Below are 15,330 nucleotides of genomic sequence, written 5' to 3' on the forward strand. Positions count from 1 at the left end.
ATTAAGATTTCTAAGGGCCCCTGCAGTCTTTAGACAATTTTGTCCTAAAACCAAAGACCAAAAACTTTGGAGGGTTAGAAGGAATGAATTCACCAAACTACAAGTGGATCAATTTATTAAGTAGGAGGTGGAGAAAGTGAGGCACAAATAGAAGTATGCAACACCCAAACTGAACCGAATCTGAGATTCCTGAAAAAACATGTGTCGGTCACACAATTGGCCACTTCCTCCGACTTGTCAGGGAAGATGAGGGAATAAGTCAGGTGACAGGACAGGTGGTTGCTCCTGGGGCTGGGAATGATCTCTGCGGAACTTTCAAGGCCAAGTCTCGGGCTCAGGATCGAGACCTCATAGCAGATGCAGCCAGACCCAGCAAGATGGCTGCGACCGTGAAGCCCTGGGCAGCGATCCGGGTGCGCATCATGAGCTGAGATCGGTGGCTCTGACCCCGGTGGAAGCAGTAGAGGCCGTAGGTTAGGGCGGCCGCCGTGCCCAGGCAGCCTGAGGAAGGGACAAAGCAAGTACGGAGTGGAAGGTTTCGACCCCGTAGGCCTCTCCCCGCTTTGGATCCCCTACCAGAGGGTGGAGAGCTCAGAAGAGAGACCGAGTGAAGGCGGGTGGAGCCGAGTGGGAGGCTTTGGTCGAGGTAGGGTCCTCCTAGTTGTAGGGCTCGCCCCACCTCAGCGACCCCCAATCCCGCCCAGCTCCAATCAGATTCACCCCTCACAGCCCGGCCACTTCGCCACAACTCTGGTCCACTCTCACTCAGGTCCCCCTTGGCTTTCCTGGTCCTCCCCTAATTCATTCCCTCAGACATCACTATCCTCTCGGTCTACAGTTCCTACAACACCTGCTTACCTATGGGTACCATCGGGTTCTCGCGGGTCTTGCGAAGGAATTTTTCTTTGAAGCTTTCTGGAGTGCTGTAGACACTGGGGCTAAAGCCCTCAATGACCGGGGGCTGTGATGGCTCAAACGGTGCCTCCGGAGTCACAGGGCCAGGAACCGCCATGTCCCCGCAACAGCTTTAGGAGAAAATAGGGACGCTAAACCCCGCCTCCTGATGAGGTCATGAAAAGGGCGGGGAAAAGGAATTTGCTGAGCATTGTACGCAGGCGCTAACCGCTCATTGGATTCTGGGAGTCGTGGTAAACTGCACGATATCGCTAAGGGGAGAACTACGTTTCCCAAAAAGCCTGCACAGCCCTGACGCGCATATGCCGGAAATAGTCTGCTGCACGTGGTGCTGCGAGTGAGAGGAGCCCAGTTGTAGTTGCCGGTGCGGTGGTCACTGCAATGCCCAAGGCCAAGGGGAAGACCAGGAGACAGAAGTTCGGTTACAATGTTAACCGGAAGCGTCTGAACCGAAATGCTCGACGGAAAGCAGCGCCGCGGATCGAGTGGTGAGGGGCCCGGGGTTTAGGAGGCGGGGGACCTCTGGTGAGACGGCCTGCGAGATGACGGTTCCGTGATCTCTTTCTTTGCCCGTAGCTCCCACATCCGACATGCCTGGGACCACGCTAAATCCGTGCGGCAGAACCTGGCCGAGATGGGGTTGGCTATGGACCCCAACAAGGCTGTGCCCCTTCGTAAGAGAAAGGTACTCACATAGCAGAGTCCCGGCCCTTGACCCCTGCTTCCCGCCGTACTTTGCTGGGTTTCAGAACTTCATCCTGTCTGTTCCCACGCTCACGCTTTTCCTGGGTTTGTGACCTTCCCACAGCCAACTCGGGCAGCTTGCACTGACTGTGGATGAATGTCTCTTTACCACTACGCTCAGACTCCTCAGCACACGTTGGACCAGGGTTGGAGCTTCCCTCTTTTCTTCTCCATTCATTTTTCCCTCCGAAATTAACCTGTTTGGGTTCCTCGTCATCTCAGTGGTGTTTTCCAGAATTTATCTTTTTCTGCCCTTAACTTTCCTAGTAAGGGCTCCCTCAGATTTTGGGATCTTTACTTCCTCTTCCTTACACCTTCCCCTAGTCATCCTGGTCTGAGGCTCCCTTATTAGCTTCTCCCAAATAGGTCTTTTACTGGACCACCCTTTCAAAAATGGCACACTTTTTTACCCAGTAGTTTCTTCCCTGCTTTAATTCATAGCACTTGTAAACACTTGATATTTTATTTAAAAAAAAAAAATTTTTTTTTTTAACGTTTATTTATTTTTGAGACAGAGGGAGATAGAGCATGAACAGGGGAGGGGCAGAGAGAAAGGGAGACACAGAATCGGAAGCAGGCTCCAGGCTCTGAGCCATCAGCCCAGAGCCCGACGCGGGGCTCGAACTCACGGACTCACAGACCGTGAGATCGTGACCTGAGCTGAAGTCGGACGCTTTAACCGACTGAGCCACCCAGGCGCCCCAACACTTGATATTTTATATATTTGTTTATTGTCTGTGCCTCTTTATCCCAGCATAATCTCCTTGGAGACAATTTTGTGCTTTGGTCACTATTAAACCCCCAGTGGTTCTTAGGATGTGACTAGTGCTCAATAGTTAACCTAATGAATGGGCTTGCTGTTTGGATTTGTCCCATTGCTTTTATTTTTATTTTTTTATGAATATAAATTTTTATGAATTTAAATTTTTTTATGAATATAAAAATTTTGTATGAATATAATTGTCAAATTGGGTCAAATACAACACCCATTGCTCATCCCAACAAGTGCCCTCTTCAATGCCCATCATCCATTTTCCCTATCCCCCACCTCCCCATCCCCTTAGTTTGTTCTCTGTATTTAATAGTCTCTTGTGGCTAGTCTCCCTTCCTCTGTTGGTGTCTACTTTTTTTCCCCTTCCCTTCTCCCATGGTCTTCTGTTCAATTTCTCAAGATCCACATATGCATGAAAACATAAGATATCTGTCCTTCTCTGACTGACTTATTTCACTCAGCATAATACCTTCCAGTTCCATCCACATTGCTGCAAATGGCACAATTTCATTCTTTCTCATTGCCAACTAGTATTCCATTGAATATATAAACCACATCTTTATCCATTCATCAGTTGATGAACATTTAGGCTCTTTCCATAATTTGGCTATTGTTGAAAGTGCTGCTATAAACATTGGGGTACATGTGCCCCTATACATGAGCACTCCTGTGTCCCTTGGGTAAATTCCTAGCAGTGCTATTGCTGGGTCATATGGTAGCTCTATTTTTAATTTTTTGAGGAACCTCCACACTGTTTCCAGAGCGGCTGCACCAGTTTGCATTCCCACCAACAGTGCAAGAGGGTTCCTGTTTTCCCACATCCTCACCAGCGTCTGTAGTTTCCCGATTTGTTCATTTTAGCCACTCTGACCGGTGTGAGGTGGTATCTCACTGTGGCTTTGATTTGTATTTCCCTGATGCTGAGTGACGTTGAGCATCTTTTCATGTGTCTGTTGACCATCTGGATGTCTTCTTTGGAAAAGTGTCTATTCATGTCTTCTGCCCATTTCTTCACTGGATTATTTGGTTTTTGGGTGTTGAGTTTGGTAAGTTCTTCATAGATACTAGCCCTTTGTCCGATGTCATTTGCAAATATCTTTCCCCATTCCATCGGTTGTCTTTTAGTTATGTTGGTTGTTTCCTTTGCAGTGTAGAAGCGCTTTATCCTTATGAGGTCCCAATAGTTCATTTTTGCTTTTAATTCCCTTGCCTTTGGAAACGTGTTGAGTAAGAAATTGCTGCGGCTGAGGTCAAAGAGGTTGTTGGCCTGCTTTCTCCTCCAGGGTTTTGATGGTTTCCTGTCTCACATTTAGGTCTATTTTGAGTTTATTTTTGTGTATGGTGTAAAGAAGGTGGTCTAGTTTCATTCTTCTGCATGTTGCTGTCCAGTTCTCCCAGCAACATTTGCTAAAGAGACTGTCTTTTTTCCACTGGATGCTCTTTCCTGCTTTGTCAAACATTAGTTGGCCATACATTTGTGGGTCCAATTCTGGGTTCTCTATTCTATTCCATTGGTCTATGTGTCTGTTTTTATGCCAATACCATACTGTCTTGATTACAGCTTTGTAGTAGAGGCTAAAGTCTGGGATTATGATGCCTCCTGCTTTGGTTTTTCTTCAATATTACTTGGGCTGTATGGGGTCTTTTGTGGTTCCATACAAATTTTAGGATTGTTTGTTCTAGCTTTGAGAAGAATGCCAGTGCAATTTTGATTGGGATTGCATTGAATGTGTAGATTGCTTTGGGTAGTATTGACATTTTAACAATATTTATTCCTCCAATCCATGAGCATGGAATGTTTTTCCATTTCTTTGTGTCTTCTTCAGTTTCCTTCATAAGCTTTCTTTAGTTTTCAGCATATAGGTCTTTTACATCTTTGGTTAGGTTTATTCCGAGGTATTTTATGGTTCTTTGTCCCATTGCTTTTAGACAGGTTTCTTTTTATTCCTTCATGCCAGAGTAAAATGGCACTACTGTTTCTTGATCAAATAAATGTGAGGCTATTGCTAAGCACTGTCAGGTTGCTCCTCTTCATAGAAAAGAAGTCATCTAAAAAAAAAAAAAAAGTCATCTGCTCCTCAGTGTAAATTATGAAGAGCTTTCATATGCATTGTTTCACTTGATTAGCACAGATGATGTGAGGTAGGCAAAGGATATTATGCTGATTTTATAGATAGGCACAGAAAGATTAATTGCTTGCTTGAATCCCTTTTGGGAACCATAAAGCCTCTGGGGCAATGGTTCTCTCTGTCATTTCTTCCTGCCTGAACTTGTGTAGGGATTTTTGTGGGTAGTGCAGTTGTGTGAGGAGGGCAGGAACCTCTAGAATTTTCCCTCATCTGGGATCCTTTGTATACTGGTCTCACAACTTCTGTTCTCTTCAGGTGAAGGCCATGGACATTGATGTAGAGGAAAGGCCTAAGGAGCTTGTGCGAAAACCCTATGTGCTAAATGGTGAGTGCTGGTTACATTCCTCTAGGTCACTATCCTGCACAGTCAGGGCTAAAAAGGGCCTCAGATGTCTTCATTTTACAGATGGAGAAACTGAGGTTCAGAGGGAAGAAGGGAACTGGTCCAGGGTTCACAAAGTTAATACTGCGTCTCTAACTGGGACATTTTCAGTCTACTTACTAAACTCCAGTGTGTGAAGTGAGGTCAGAGATGTTCAGGGAGGATGTAGCCAGGTGCCTTAAGAGAATAGAAAAGAAACCATTAAGTCTCAGGCACATGTTCAGCTTGTCATGAATTTAAGGACAAACAGATTTTTATAGAGATTCTACCATCTCATTTAATCTTTTCATTGACAAGTCAATTTCATGTATATTAAGCCTATAGAGGCTGAATATTAAAATAGAGCAGAGTAAAATCTGCAGGGAAGCAGGTATACTCTGAAATTCTCCACCCATCCTTCTTCTTACCTGTCCAAGATTTTTAACAGTTCTCCTGAAGGTAAAAGGGTTTTATGAGACTGATGCGCTACCTACTGCACTAACAAGGCACCTTTAAGGTAAAAGGGTTTTAAATGGCCAGACATTACATAGAGAATTCTTGAGTTCCTATTATTAGTTCATCAGTGATTCTCATAAGAATTAGTACACATGATTGCATAAATAAAACCAGGTGTACTTACTGTAGTCAGAGTTAATCTTAAAAAGTTTTACTTCTCATTCTCTAAAAAATTTTTTTAAATTATGGTAAAAAACATACTACATAAAGTTTACTATCTTAATCCTTTTTCATTGTATAGCTCAGTAACGTTAAGTATGTTTATCTTGTCATGTAGCAGATCTCCAGAACTTTTTCATCTTCAAAACTGAAACTCTACCCATTAAACAACTAATCCCTTTGTTCCTGTCTCCCCACCCCGACCTTGCCCCTGGCAACCAAGTCAAAGATATTCTTGACCATAAGCAATTTAGCATTTAACCCTTGAATAACATTTGACCACCTTCTTTCTGTGAGCTATTTTTCACATTGAGAAATGGGGAGTGTTTGCCTAACGATTTTATTTTATTTTTTTTTTAAGTTTTTAAATTTATTTTGAAAGAAAGGAGAGGGAATCAGCAGGGGAGGGACTGAGAGAATGGGGGACAGAGGATCTGAAGTGGGTTCTGTGCTGACAGCAGCAAGCCCGATGCCAGGCTTGAACTCATGAACCATGAGGCCATGACTTGAGCCCAAGTCGGATGCCTAACCGACAGAGCCGCCCAGGCCCCCTTGCTTAGCTGTTTTAAAAGCGAAGCCACAATTGCCTCCACAGCTTGGCTTTTTACCTTACATAGAGCAGTGAGGTTCCAGTGAGACCCAGCCTCAGGCCCTGGTTCCTGCGGCGTTAGTTCTCATTCACACCTTTCCATTTCACATTATTGTTGTAACACTTAAAGAAAAGAAATTCTCAGGAAATTTTAGAGATGGAAGGGAGTCCCAACCTCTGGTAGGCAATGTATCTTCATTTCTGTCCCCAGGACCTGGTACTAAGTAGAGATTATTAGTTTGGTACCTGTCTCTTACCAAGCTTAGACCCAAAGAGGTAAGACTTGCCTTTTAGGTAGTTGTAAAACTGATAGATGGTTGTGTCATAGGCACAGCCTGAGATCCAAGGGGCTGAAGAGTACCGAATTGGGGATGAAGAGGCAAAGCCCATCTGATGGCCATGGTTTGGGATTAGGTGAAAGAGTGACTGGGCAACCAAAAAGTACAGGAGGCAAAACCTCTTTTCCTGTTTCTTGGTTTCTCTCACCCCAGACCTGGAGGCAGAAGCCAGCCTCCCAGAAAAGAAAGGAAATACGCTGTCCCGAGACCTCATTGACTATGTACGTTACATGGTGGAGAATCATGGCGAGGACTATAAGGTGAGTGGTTTGGGTCCCACGGGAAGAACCACTTGAGTTTGTTGGGAAGGTACCCTGGACAGTTTGGGGTCTGATCTTCTTGACTCTTGCCTGAGACTGAGTTGAAACAAAGAAAGGAAAGAGAGACTTTAGGAAATTGATCTCATTGACAGATGCTTATAGCTGGGATAGACTGACTGGCCTGTGATTCATATCCCACTCACAGATATGCTGTTTTGTTTGCATGGTATTTTTAAAGAACTTGAACTGGTTGCTATTTTAATTACGGGAGGTTTCAAATAAAAATTCACGTTTTTGACTTCTCTTAAAAATTGAAAAATCTGGCTGCACTGGACTCTGGTGCCCAAGTGGGATCAATGGCTGTGGATGGAGCATTAGCTATTCCTCTGGCCCTAGCTCCTGCCTGGTCCCCGAGGGCATTTGCACCCATTTCCCCACATATACCATGGTTTTTGAGGTGAGGAACCTGAACCTCGGGGATATGAGGTGGCTTGCCCAACTCAGGCAGAACTAGGGGTTGAACTGTGCCTGTCCAGCCCTCCTCAAGTGGCCCTTCTCCTTTCTTAGGCTATGGCTCGGGATGAGAAGAATTACTATCAAGATACCCCGAAACAGATTCGGAATAAGATCAACGTCTATAAGCGTTTTTACCCAGTGGAGTGGCAAGCCTTCATTGATTCTTTGCAGAAGAATAAGATGGAAGTTGAGTGAGTGGCTTATGCCTGCCCCAGGCTGAGGCCTCCTCCTGGACCAAAGAAACTGGAAGCCAGGGTTTAAGGCAAGAAGGGGCATGTGGCTAGATGAGGCTGGCCAAACCCCATGGAATCAAAAGGTCACACACGCACACACACACACGCACATACACGCTCCCCTCTCTGGGGAAGGAACAGTCTCCATGAGGTTTCTTAGGGCCCTGGGAAAAGCTAGAACCTAATGTTTTCAGAGTGGGTGGTTTGTTTACATATAATATGTACATAATAAAATAAGGCTATTTTATTTCTCTGACGGTTATGTGTTTCCCCTCCCAGCCAAACCCTGGGACTGCCCCTGTGAAAACCAACTCAACCAGGGCAGAGGCCGTCCAGCCCTTTGTGTGCCACATTGCCACGCCCTCTTAGGTGTGGCCTCCCTCCTCTTCTCACTTATTCAGTTCCATTGCTCTGCCTTGGTTTTCTGCACAGCATTAACCCTTCCACAGAAGCCTGCCAGCAACCCTGGACTGCTCAGAAGGGATCTGTCTTGCCAACACTAGCCCCACTCCGAGGCTGGAGGTTGGCAGACTGGTTGTCCACGGCCCTACCCTGTGGTTTGATGGCCAGAGGGCAGGTAGCTGCACTGCTGCCTCCTTGTGACTGGTCTTCACTGCATCTTCAGATCACTTGCCCTGAAAGGAACCCAGGGCCCCCAGTCTGCTTTCTGAGACTGGGGGACTGCTGAATACCACTCTACTGTGTGCCAAGCACTGGGCTACACACTGTGTGGCCAGTCTCTGGGGCAGGCCTAATTTGGTCATATGAGGTGATGACTCAGAACAGGATCACAGGCATGTTGTGGGGTGGGCACTGGGCATTTTCTGGTCTTGGTACTTTATCTTCAGCTGTTATAATTTTTTTAATGTTTTATTTATTTTTGAGAGAGTGCAAGTGGGGGAGGGACAGAGGGAGGGGGCACTGTAGAGAGACGGGGCCTAAAGGTGCAGTGATGAGAGAATTACGAAGCAGGGGGCTAAGACTCTCCAGGAGCCCGAAGCACCAGTCCCCTGGCTCAAGCCTCTTTTATTTTTGCAATTTGTCTGATGACAGCAAGCACGTACAACATAGTATTTGGCATCTTGACAGGCCGTGCACCTGCAGTGTATTCCATACTGGGTCATGAGTACGTCTGGCGCCAGACAAAACATTCTTATCCCTGGCCTGGTGCCGGTATGATATCCTTCTGGAGAGGACGTGCAGTCCCGGCGGCTTTCAGTTCCTACTGCTCCATCCCTTTCCTTCAGGACATTCTCACGGTGCCTCCAGCTTCTTGTTCTCCAACATCTCCCCCTTTTTGTTTGTATACAACGGACTGTAGGAGGACATTGTATAACCTGAGGTGTCCGTCGGTACATTGACAGGCTTGTTGTCCCCGGTACCAGACTGCACATGCAAGGATAAATACGCTGCATATTAATACAAACAGAATAGCAGTAGAGAAATTAAAAATACTAATACGCTCTTTAGGGTTTAATTTTCCCAATCCCTCTGGTATACTTTCTAAGATCTTAGAACTGGATAACATGTCCAGATTTGTTTTGAAAGTCTCACATATTTCTGCTTGCAGATGGTCCATCAGACACATTTCTGGAGAATATTGCCATGGTTGAGACATGTGAACCAGCAGCCACAGGCCAGTGCACGCTCTAAGTAAATACAGGCTTTTGGATGACATATTAAAGGGTATAGAATTGTTAAGACAGGTGTGTAATGAGCAGTTAACACAAGTTATAAGGGTCTCAGAATCATTCCAAACTATCCGTCCTTTCAGTAGTATGTATGGCAAACGGACACAAGCCCGTATGTACTGGGTACTATTGACTGTGAAGGATAAAGTAGAAATATTGCTGGAGCTGTTTTTATAATATGTGCCCTTCCAGGTATGTAAAGGGTGGAGGGCGGCAGTTAATTTCCCTATATGCTTCTGTAACAGTCGTTGTAAATGAGGACTGGGTGCGGAAATTCCCCCACCATGCCAAACGATTGAGCCATTAGCAGTGGTGCTGATAGTTTGATTATGAACACACCATCGTAGATTTTGTAACGAATTTTTAAGGCAAGCTGAGCCCATAGGGCTTTAATGAATGACGCTTCCATAGGAAGCATTTAAAAGAACTCACCCTATTTCCCTTCTATATACGTCCCAAGTCACGCATCTGTCATTCTGACAATGTGCGAGTAGCATAAGATAGAAGCATTGGAGGAGTGTCATTAATTGTAAGGTTGGAGTCAATCAGAGAATGGGCTGATAGTAAGAAAATATGTTTGTGTTGGGTCCCATTTTTAATAATAGATAGTCATACTTGAGGCTTACTCTTGAGGCAGTGTTGCCCGTAACCAAAACGTAAGGAGGACACTCGATCCCTATAGTGTAATTATCCATAACAGGACTTTCTTCATTTGGCCTATGTAGTCCTCTGCTGTCAAATGGCCCAGGTGTCCATTCTGTGTCATTTGTATATACCGGCACGGGGGAGTCGTACCAATTTATGCCCTGATTGAGAGGTGGATGAGGGATATAAGCCCAGTAAGCATAGTTATCAGCGTTTACTGTAGTAGTGATGACCGCAAGCATCGCAAGGAAAAGGTGAGCAGGAGTTTGCGGGCTGTGAGTCTGCATCAGTATTTTTCAGCATCATGTGTCAACCTCTTAACTTGTCCCCAGGTAGGAGGCTGAGCGGTCCTAGTGCGCCTGAGGAGAGGGCATGGCGCATTAGGCACAAATTATCAGTTTCCCTATGGACATTCTGTGAAACTCTTTGACTGGTGGGATTATGTCTAACCAAGGTCACTTGGATTGGCTTATTCCTGGGTTTCAACCGGCTACTGGGTAACCACTGGTAGCCTTGATCCATAGAGACATAAGCATACCCTTTGCCCCACACAACAACCTCTCCCTTTTCCCAGTGTCCCTTCTCATCTTTCCAATATACCGGCTGATGAACAGGGGTGACCTTTTGCTTGTGCCAGTGTACCTTAGCAGCCTGACATGTATGGGGTACTTGTATGTCCGAGAAATTTAAAGTATATAAGGCACGATGTAATTGTTCCCGTGGCGTAGTCTAAGTCCTTCTTCTCCCCCTTTTTGTTTAATTAACATGTTTTTAAGTACCCGATGAGTGTGTTCTATGATCCCTTGATCTTGAGGGTTACAGGGAATGCCAGTAAGATGAGTAATTTGTTGTACTGCAAAGCAGCGGGCTACCTTATGAGATATGTATGCAGGGCCATTATCACTTTTAATGTATAGCCTTTTTTCCTGTACATGCTGTGGCCCAGATATATCCGGAGAAGGTATCCGCAGTAACATGTACATAAGAGAGCTTACCAAAAGCAGGAATATGGATAACATCAGATTGCCAAAGTTCATTTGCCCATAGTCTATGAGTATTCACTCGAGAAGTATATGGAGCCACAGTGAGGGGCTTACAAGAAGGACAGGCACTAACGATGTCTTTTGACTCAGCATGTGTTATAGTGTGTCTATGGGCAAGTCCTCGAGCATTAGTATGGTGAAGCATATGCTCCTGTTGTGTCATCTGTAAAGTGCCTTGTAATAAGTCATCAGCAATGGAATTTCCTAAGGCTAATGGGCCAGGAAGGTTAGAATGACTGCAAGTATGAGTGATATATAAAGGATGTTGCCTATGCTGTCCGTATTAATTCTTGTAAATGCAAAAACAGATAATGTAATTCATTTTGTGAAACAATATGTACAGTTTCAATATTTAGGACTATGAACCATACATATAGTGAATCTGTCACAACATTGAGGGAAGCAGGTACAAGATGCAACAATTCTATAACGGCTGCTAATTCAGCTTTTTGGGTAGGGCTGTTAAGGTTGGGATCACGGCTAATGTTTGGAAAAGATAAGGTATAAGTCGGATTCCCAAAGCAGGTCACAACCAATTTATATCACCTAGTAACTTCTGGAAATCATTTAAAGTTTTCAAATTATCTCAGTGAATCTGTACTTTTTGGGGAATGATGGTTACCTTGTGAATTTTTACACCAAGATAAAGGAAGGGATCTTGGTTTTGCACCTTTTCCTCTCCCATTATTAGGCCGTATTTGGGCCTAATAATAAAGATAAAGATCTTCTACTTGTGTAGGCGTTTGAATATCATTCATGTAATGGTTAATCAATGCTTGTGGGAACTGAATACGCAATTGTGAAAGCAGCTGATTAACAAAATGCTGACACATAGTAGGGCTATTAAGCATACCTTTTGGAAGCACTTTCCATTGATAGCATTGCATAGGAGCCATATGATTGTATGAAGGTACAGGAAAAGCAAATTTTTCTCTATCATCTGGCTGTAGTAGAATTGTGAAAAAATCTTTCAAATCTATAATTAATGACCAGTTCTGACAAATCATAGTAGGGGATGGGAGCCCAGGTTGCAAAGGTCCCATACTCGTTTACCTTCCTTAAGTCAGTCAACATTCTCCATTTCCCAGATTTTTTCTTTATCACAAACACAGGAGAATTCCATAGACTGGTGGACATATCTATATGACCTGCATCCAATTGTTCTTGCACTAATTGCTCTAAAGCCTCTAATTTCTCTTTCAGAAGGGGCCACTGATCCACCCACACTGGGACAGTTGTTAACCATTTTAATGGCAAGGCATAACGTTGTTTAGAAACAGTGGCCCTTACACTAAATTTGAATTCTGTGCAGGATATCCCAGTCCCATATAAGGAGGCTGCATTTTGGCAGTAATTGGCTCCGTACACCCATTTTCTTGTCCAGGCCCTTCTAATGGATTTTAACTCATTTTTGGACATAATATTGGTTGCAGCAGGAGAAACATAAGGAATATTAACATATGCTCTTCATTGACTTAATAGGTCTCTTCCCCACAGATTAATGGCTCTATCAGTAATATAAGGCTGGATGGATAGTAGCAGCCTGGCCTTCAGGCCCTTTACACAGAAAAATTTCAATGCTCTGTTGGATATCAGTCAGTAGCTTTTCCTACACCCGTGAAGACTGCGGATACAAGTCAAAGTGGCCAATTCTTAGGCCAGAACTTAGAAGCAATGATGGTGACATCAGCTCCTGAATCTACCAGGCCAGTAAACTATTTTCTGTTCATTTGTAAGGTCAGCTCAGGCCTTGTGTCCTTTAGAAATGTTTGCCAAAGTACCCCGTTTGCCGGTAGATCCAAACCCTCCCTGTCGTTCTATCGGCTTGGAATTCAAAGCAATGTAAGGCAACAACAATAGTTGAGCAATGTGATCTCCTGCCAAGACACGATAAAGAACAGAAGTACTAATCATTACTAAAATTTCATCCTTAAAATCAGCATCTATAATTCCTAAGTGGACATGAACTCCCTTGGACATAAGACTACTTCATCCAATAAGGCCAACGGACCCTGAAGGAAAAGGGTCATAAATCCCATTTTAAGCATATAAATTCCCATGGAAGTCTTGAGGTCCAGAGAATCTGGAGCAGGAATATCTAATGCAGCGCTCCCTCGTGTGGCATGGAGGAGGTCATGGACAGATTTGCTTGATGAGTCCCGCTGCTCACAGGATAACAACGTGGAATCTGATTCCCCATGTTGTTTACATTCGGGCCCTGGGGAGGGCCTGTTATCCTGTTTCCCTGACCGACTGAGGTGGCAGGGGAGCTCCATTCTTAAGGAAGTTAGATCTACATCGATGTGCATAGTAATAGCCTTTATTGCTTGGTGGGGGGGAGCATTAGTATTTCGTTTTGGTGGCCAAGGTGGATCACAGGAATTGTTACGACTCAGCTGTCGACAATCCCTTTTATTTATTTATTTTTTTATGACAATCCCTTGTATAATGTCCCAATTTGCCACAGCGAAAACACTTGGACAGTTTGTAAGGTCCAGTGCCTTGAATAGCCACTGCCAGTAACCCCATTTTATAGATCTCTGAGCCAATATCTTGACAGGCCTTTAAATAATCGGTTAAATTAACACCTCCTTGAGCCTTCACTGGGCATAAAGCTTCTTGGCATTCCTTACTAGCATTATCAAAAGCCAGCAGCTGTAAGAGGAGATCGCGTAAACCTGCCTGAGAAACAGTTTTTGTAATAACAACCTTTAGTCGAGCCACGAAATCTACATAGGGCTCATTAGAACTCTTTAACTTGAACACAAGAGGGTGTAGCCCGTCCTGGGGTAGCTCTTTTCTCCCAGACATTAAGGCAGCACAATCTGACCTATGACACTGCACGATCATTGTACTGAAGCCGAACCTGTAGGCCAAACCCTTGTCCAGCCTGGTAAGTTGTTCTATGGTAATGGGCACAGGAGGATTCACGGCGGCATCACGCCAGGCCTGTATCTGTGTCTTTATCCCACCAAGTTCTAAATTGCAAAAATTTAGAAGCACTTAGGACTGTGCGACCTAGGACCTCCCAGTCCCACGGAATGAGTCGCTCTGAATTTGCTAAACCAGACACCAATCCCAACATACAAGGGGAATTAACACATACTGCATGCAAGCCTGTTTCAAATCCTTAATTACCTTAAAACTTAAAGGAACATGATCAAATTGTTGCCCTCCCTGAGGATATTGCTGATTAGGAGGAATTTGGCTAATGTTGACAGGATAAATTGCAGGCATACTAGCCATTAATTCGGTTGCCCCCCCAGCCTTAGCTTGTTGAAGCATCTGCATCATGGGGGAAACAGGAACTGTGATGCTCTGAGCGGACGTATCAAAAAATGGGTTTTTTGAATAAGTGGAACAGTTAGTTTCCTTAAAAGGATTGACTGGCTCAGGACCATGGGGTATTGCGGGATGCAGGGATGCAGGGGTGTGGAGGCTGGAGCTGTGACTATCTCTGGGCCATTAACCCATGATTCCGTAGGTTTCCATTCCTCCGGTGGTGGAGGTTGGGGCTCGGGTTCCTCGTTATCTACAAGCTCATGATCACATTCAGCCAGTGAAAGGTTGTGAGGACCAGTGCCCCCTCCTCCCAATTCTGACTGCAAGGGTTGTAAAGCCAGGGAAGTTAAATTACACAAAGACCATATGGAGAAAGGGATGGCTTCCCCTTGTTGATGAGTGAGGGGCAAAGCATGTAAAGCCAAATTCCATTGTTTCTGATTCAAAGCATTTTTTTGCCAGAGGGCGTAAACCAATAACAATGTTTCTTTACTAAATAAGACAAATCTTCAAATGTGGAACGTTTCACTTTTACCACTGAGCTCTTTAATAAAGTCTGCAAGAGCTGAATATATGAGTCCTAACTAGATGAGGTGGCATTCCCCATACTTACTTGCAGAAATCCCAAAGGATGAGCTTCCTGGCTCCAAATTTCCCTTTGGTTCCCTTGGCACTTCTTCAGCAGTGCTGCACACTTCCTCCCTCAGGTCCCTGTTTGGGCGCCAGCTGTAGAGAGACGGGGCCTAAAGGTGCAGTGACGAGAGAATTACGAAGCAGGGGGCTAAGACTCTCCAGGAGCCGAAGCACCAGTCCCCTGGCTCAAGCCTCTTATTTTTGCAATTTGTCTGATGACAGCAAGCACGTACAACATAGTATTTGGCATCTTGACAGGCCGTGCACCTGCAGTGTATTCCATACTGGGTCATGAGTACGTCTGGTGCCAGATAAAACATTCTTCTCCCTGGCCTGGTGCTGGTATGTCCTTCTGGAGAGAACGTGCAGTCCCGGCGGCTTTCAGTTCCTTGCTACTCCATCCTTTTCCTTCAGGACATTCTCATGGTGCCTCGGGCTTCTTGTTCTTCAGCAGGGGCCAGAAGATCTGAAGTGGGCTATGAGCTGAAAGCAGCAAGCCTGATG

General features: G+C 44.8%; 2 protein-coding genes across 3 annotated transcripts; one reads left to right on the forward strand and one right to left on the reverse strand.

Annotated features, from left to right (window-relative positions):
* Positions 1–98: 98 nt before the first annotated feature.
* HIGD2A (HIG1 hypoxia inducible domain family member 2A) lies at positions 99–1,113 on the reverse strand. The gene is made up of 2 exons (XM_042946075.1): positions 859–1,113; positions 99–501 (listed from the first exon to the last, which is right to left on the reverse strand). The coding sequence occupies exons 1-2, from the start codon at positions 1,010–1,012 to the stop codon at positions 335–337; spliced, it is 321 nt and encodes a 106-aa protein (XP_042802009.1). The 5' UTR covers positions 1,013–1,113; the 3' UTR covers positions 99–334.
* Positions 1,114–1,296: 183 nt separating this feature from the next.
* NOP16 (NOP16 nucleolar protein) lies at positions 1,297–7,779 on the forward strand. Of its 2 annotated transcripts, none has more exons than XM_042946051.1 (5): positions 1,297–1,403; positions 1,492–1,600; positions 4,816–4,885; positions 6,677–6,783; positions 7,351–7,779. In XM_042946051.1, the coding sequence occupies exons 1-5, from the start codon at positions 1,297–1,299 to the stop codon at positions 7,492–7,494; spliced, it is 537 nt and encodes a 178-aa protein (XP_042801985.1). In that variant the 3' UTR covers positions 7,495–7,779. The 2 variants fall into 2 exon arrangements, with proteins under 2 accessions (XP_042801985.1, XP_042801996.1); XM_042946062.1 differs by having other exon boundaries at positions 7,439–7,779.
* The last annotated feature ends 7,551 nt before the right edge of the window (positions 7,780–15,330 follow it).

The sequence above is a fragment of the Panthera leo genome, chromosome A1, assembly GCF_018350215.1.
Source record: "Panthera leo isolate Ple1 chromosome A1, P.leo_Ple1_pat1.1, whole genome shotgun sequence".
Lineage (NCBI taxonomy): Eukaryota > Metazoa > Chordata > Mammalia > Carnivora > Felidae > Panthera > Panthera leo.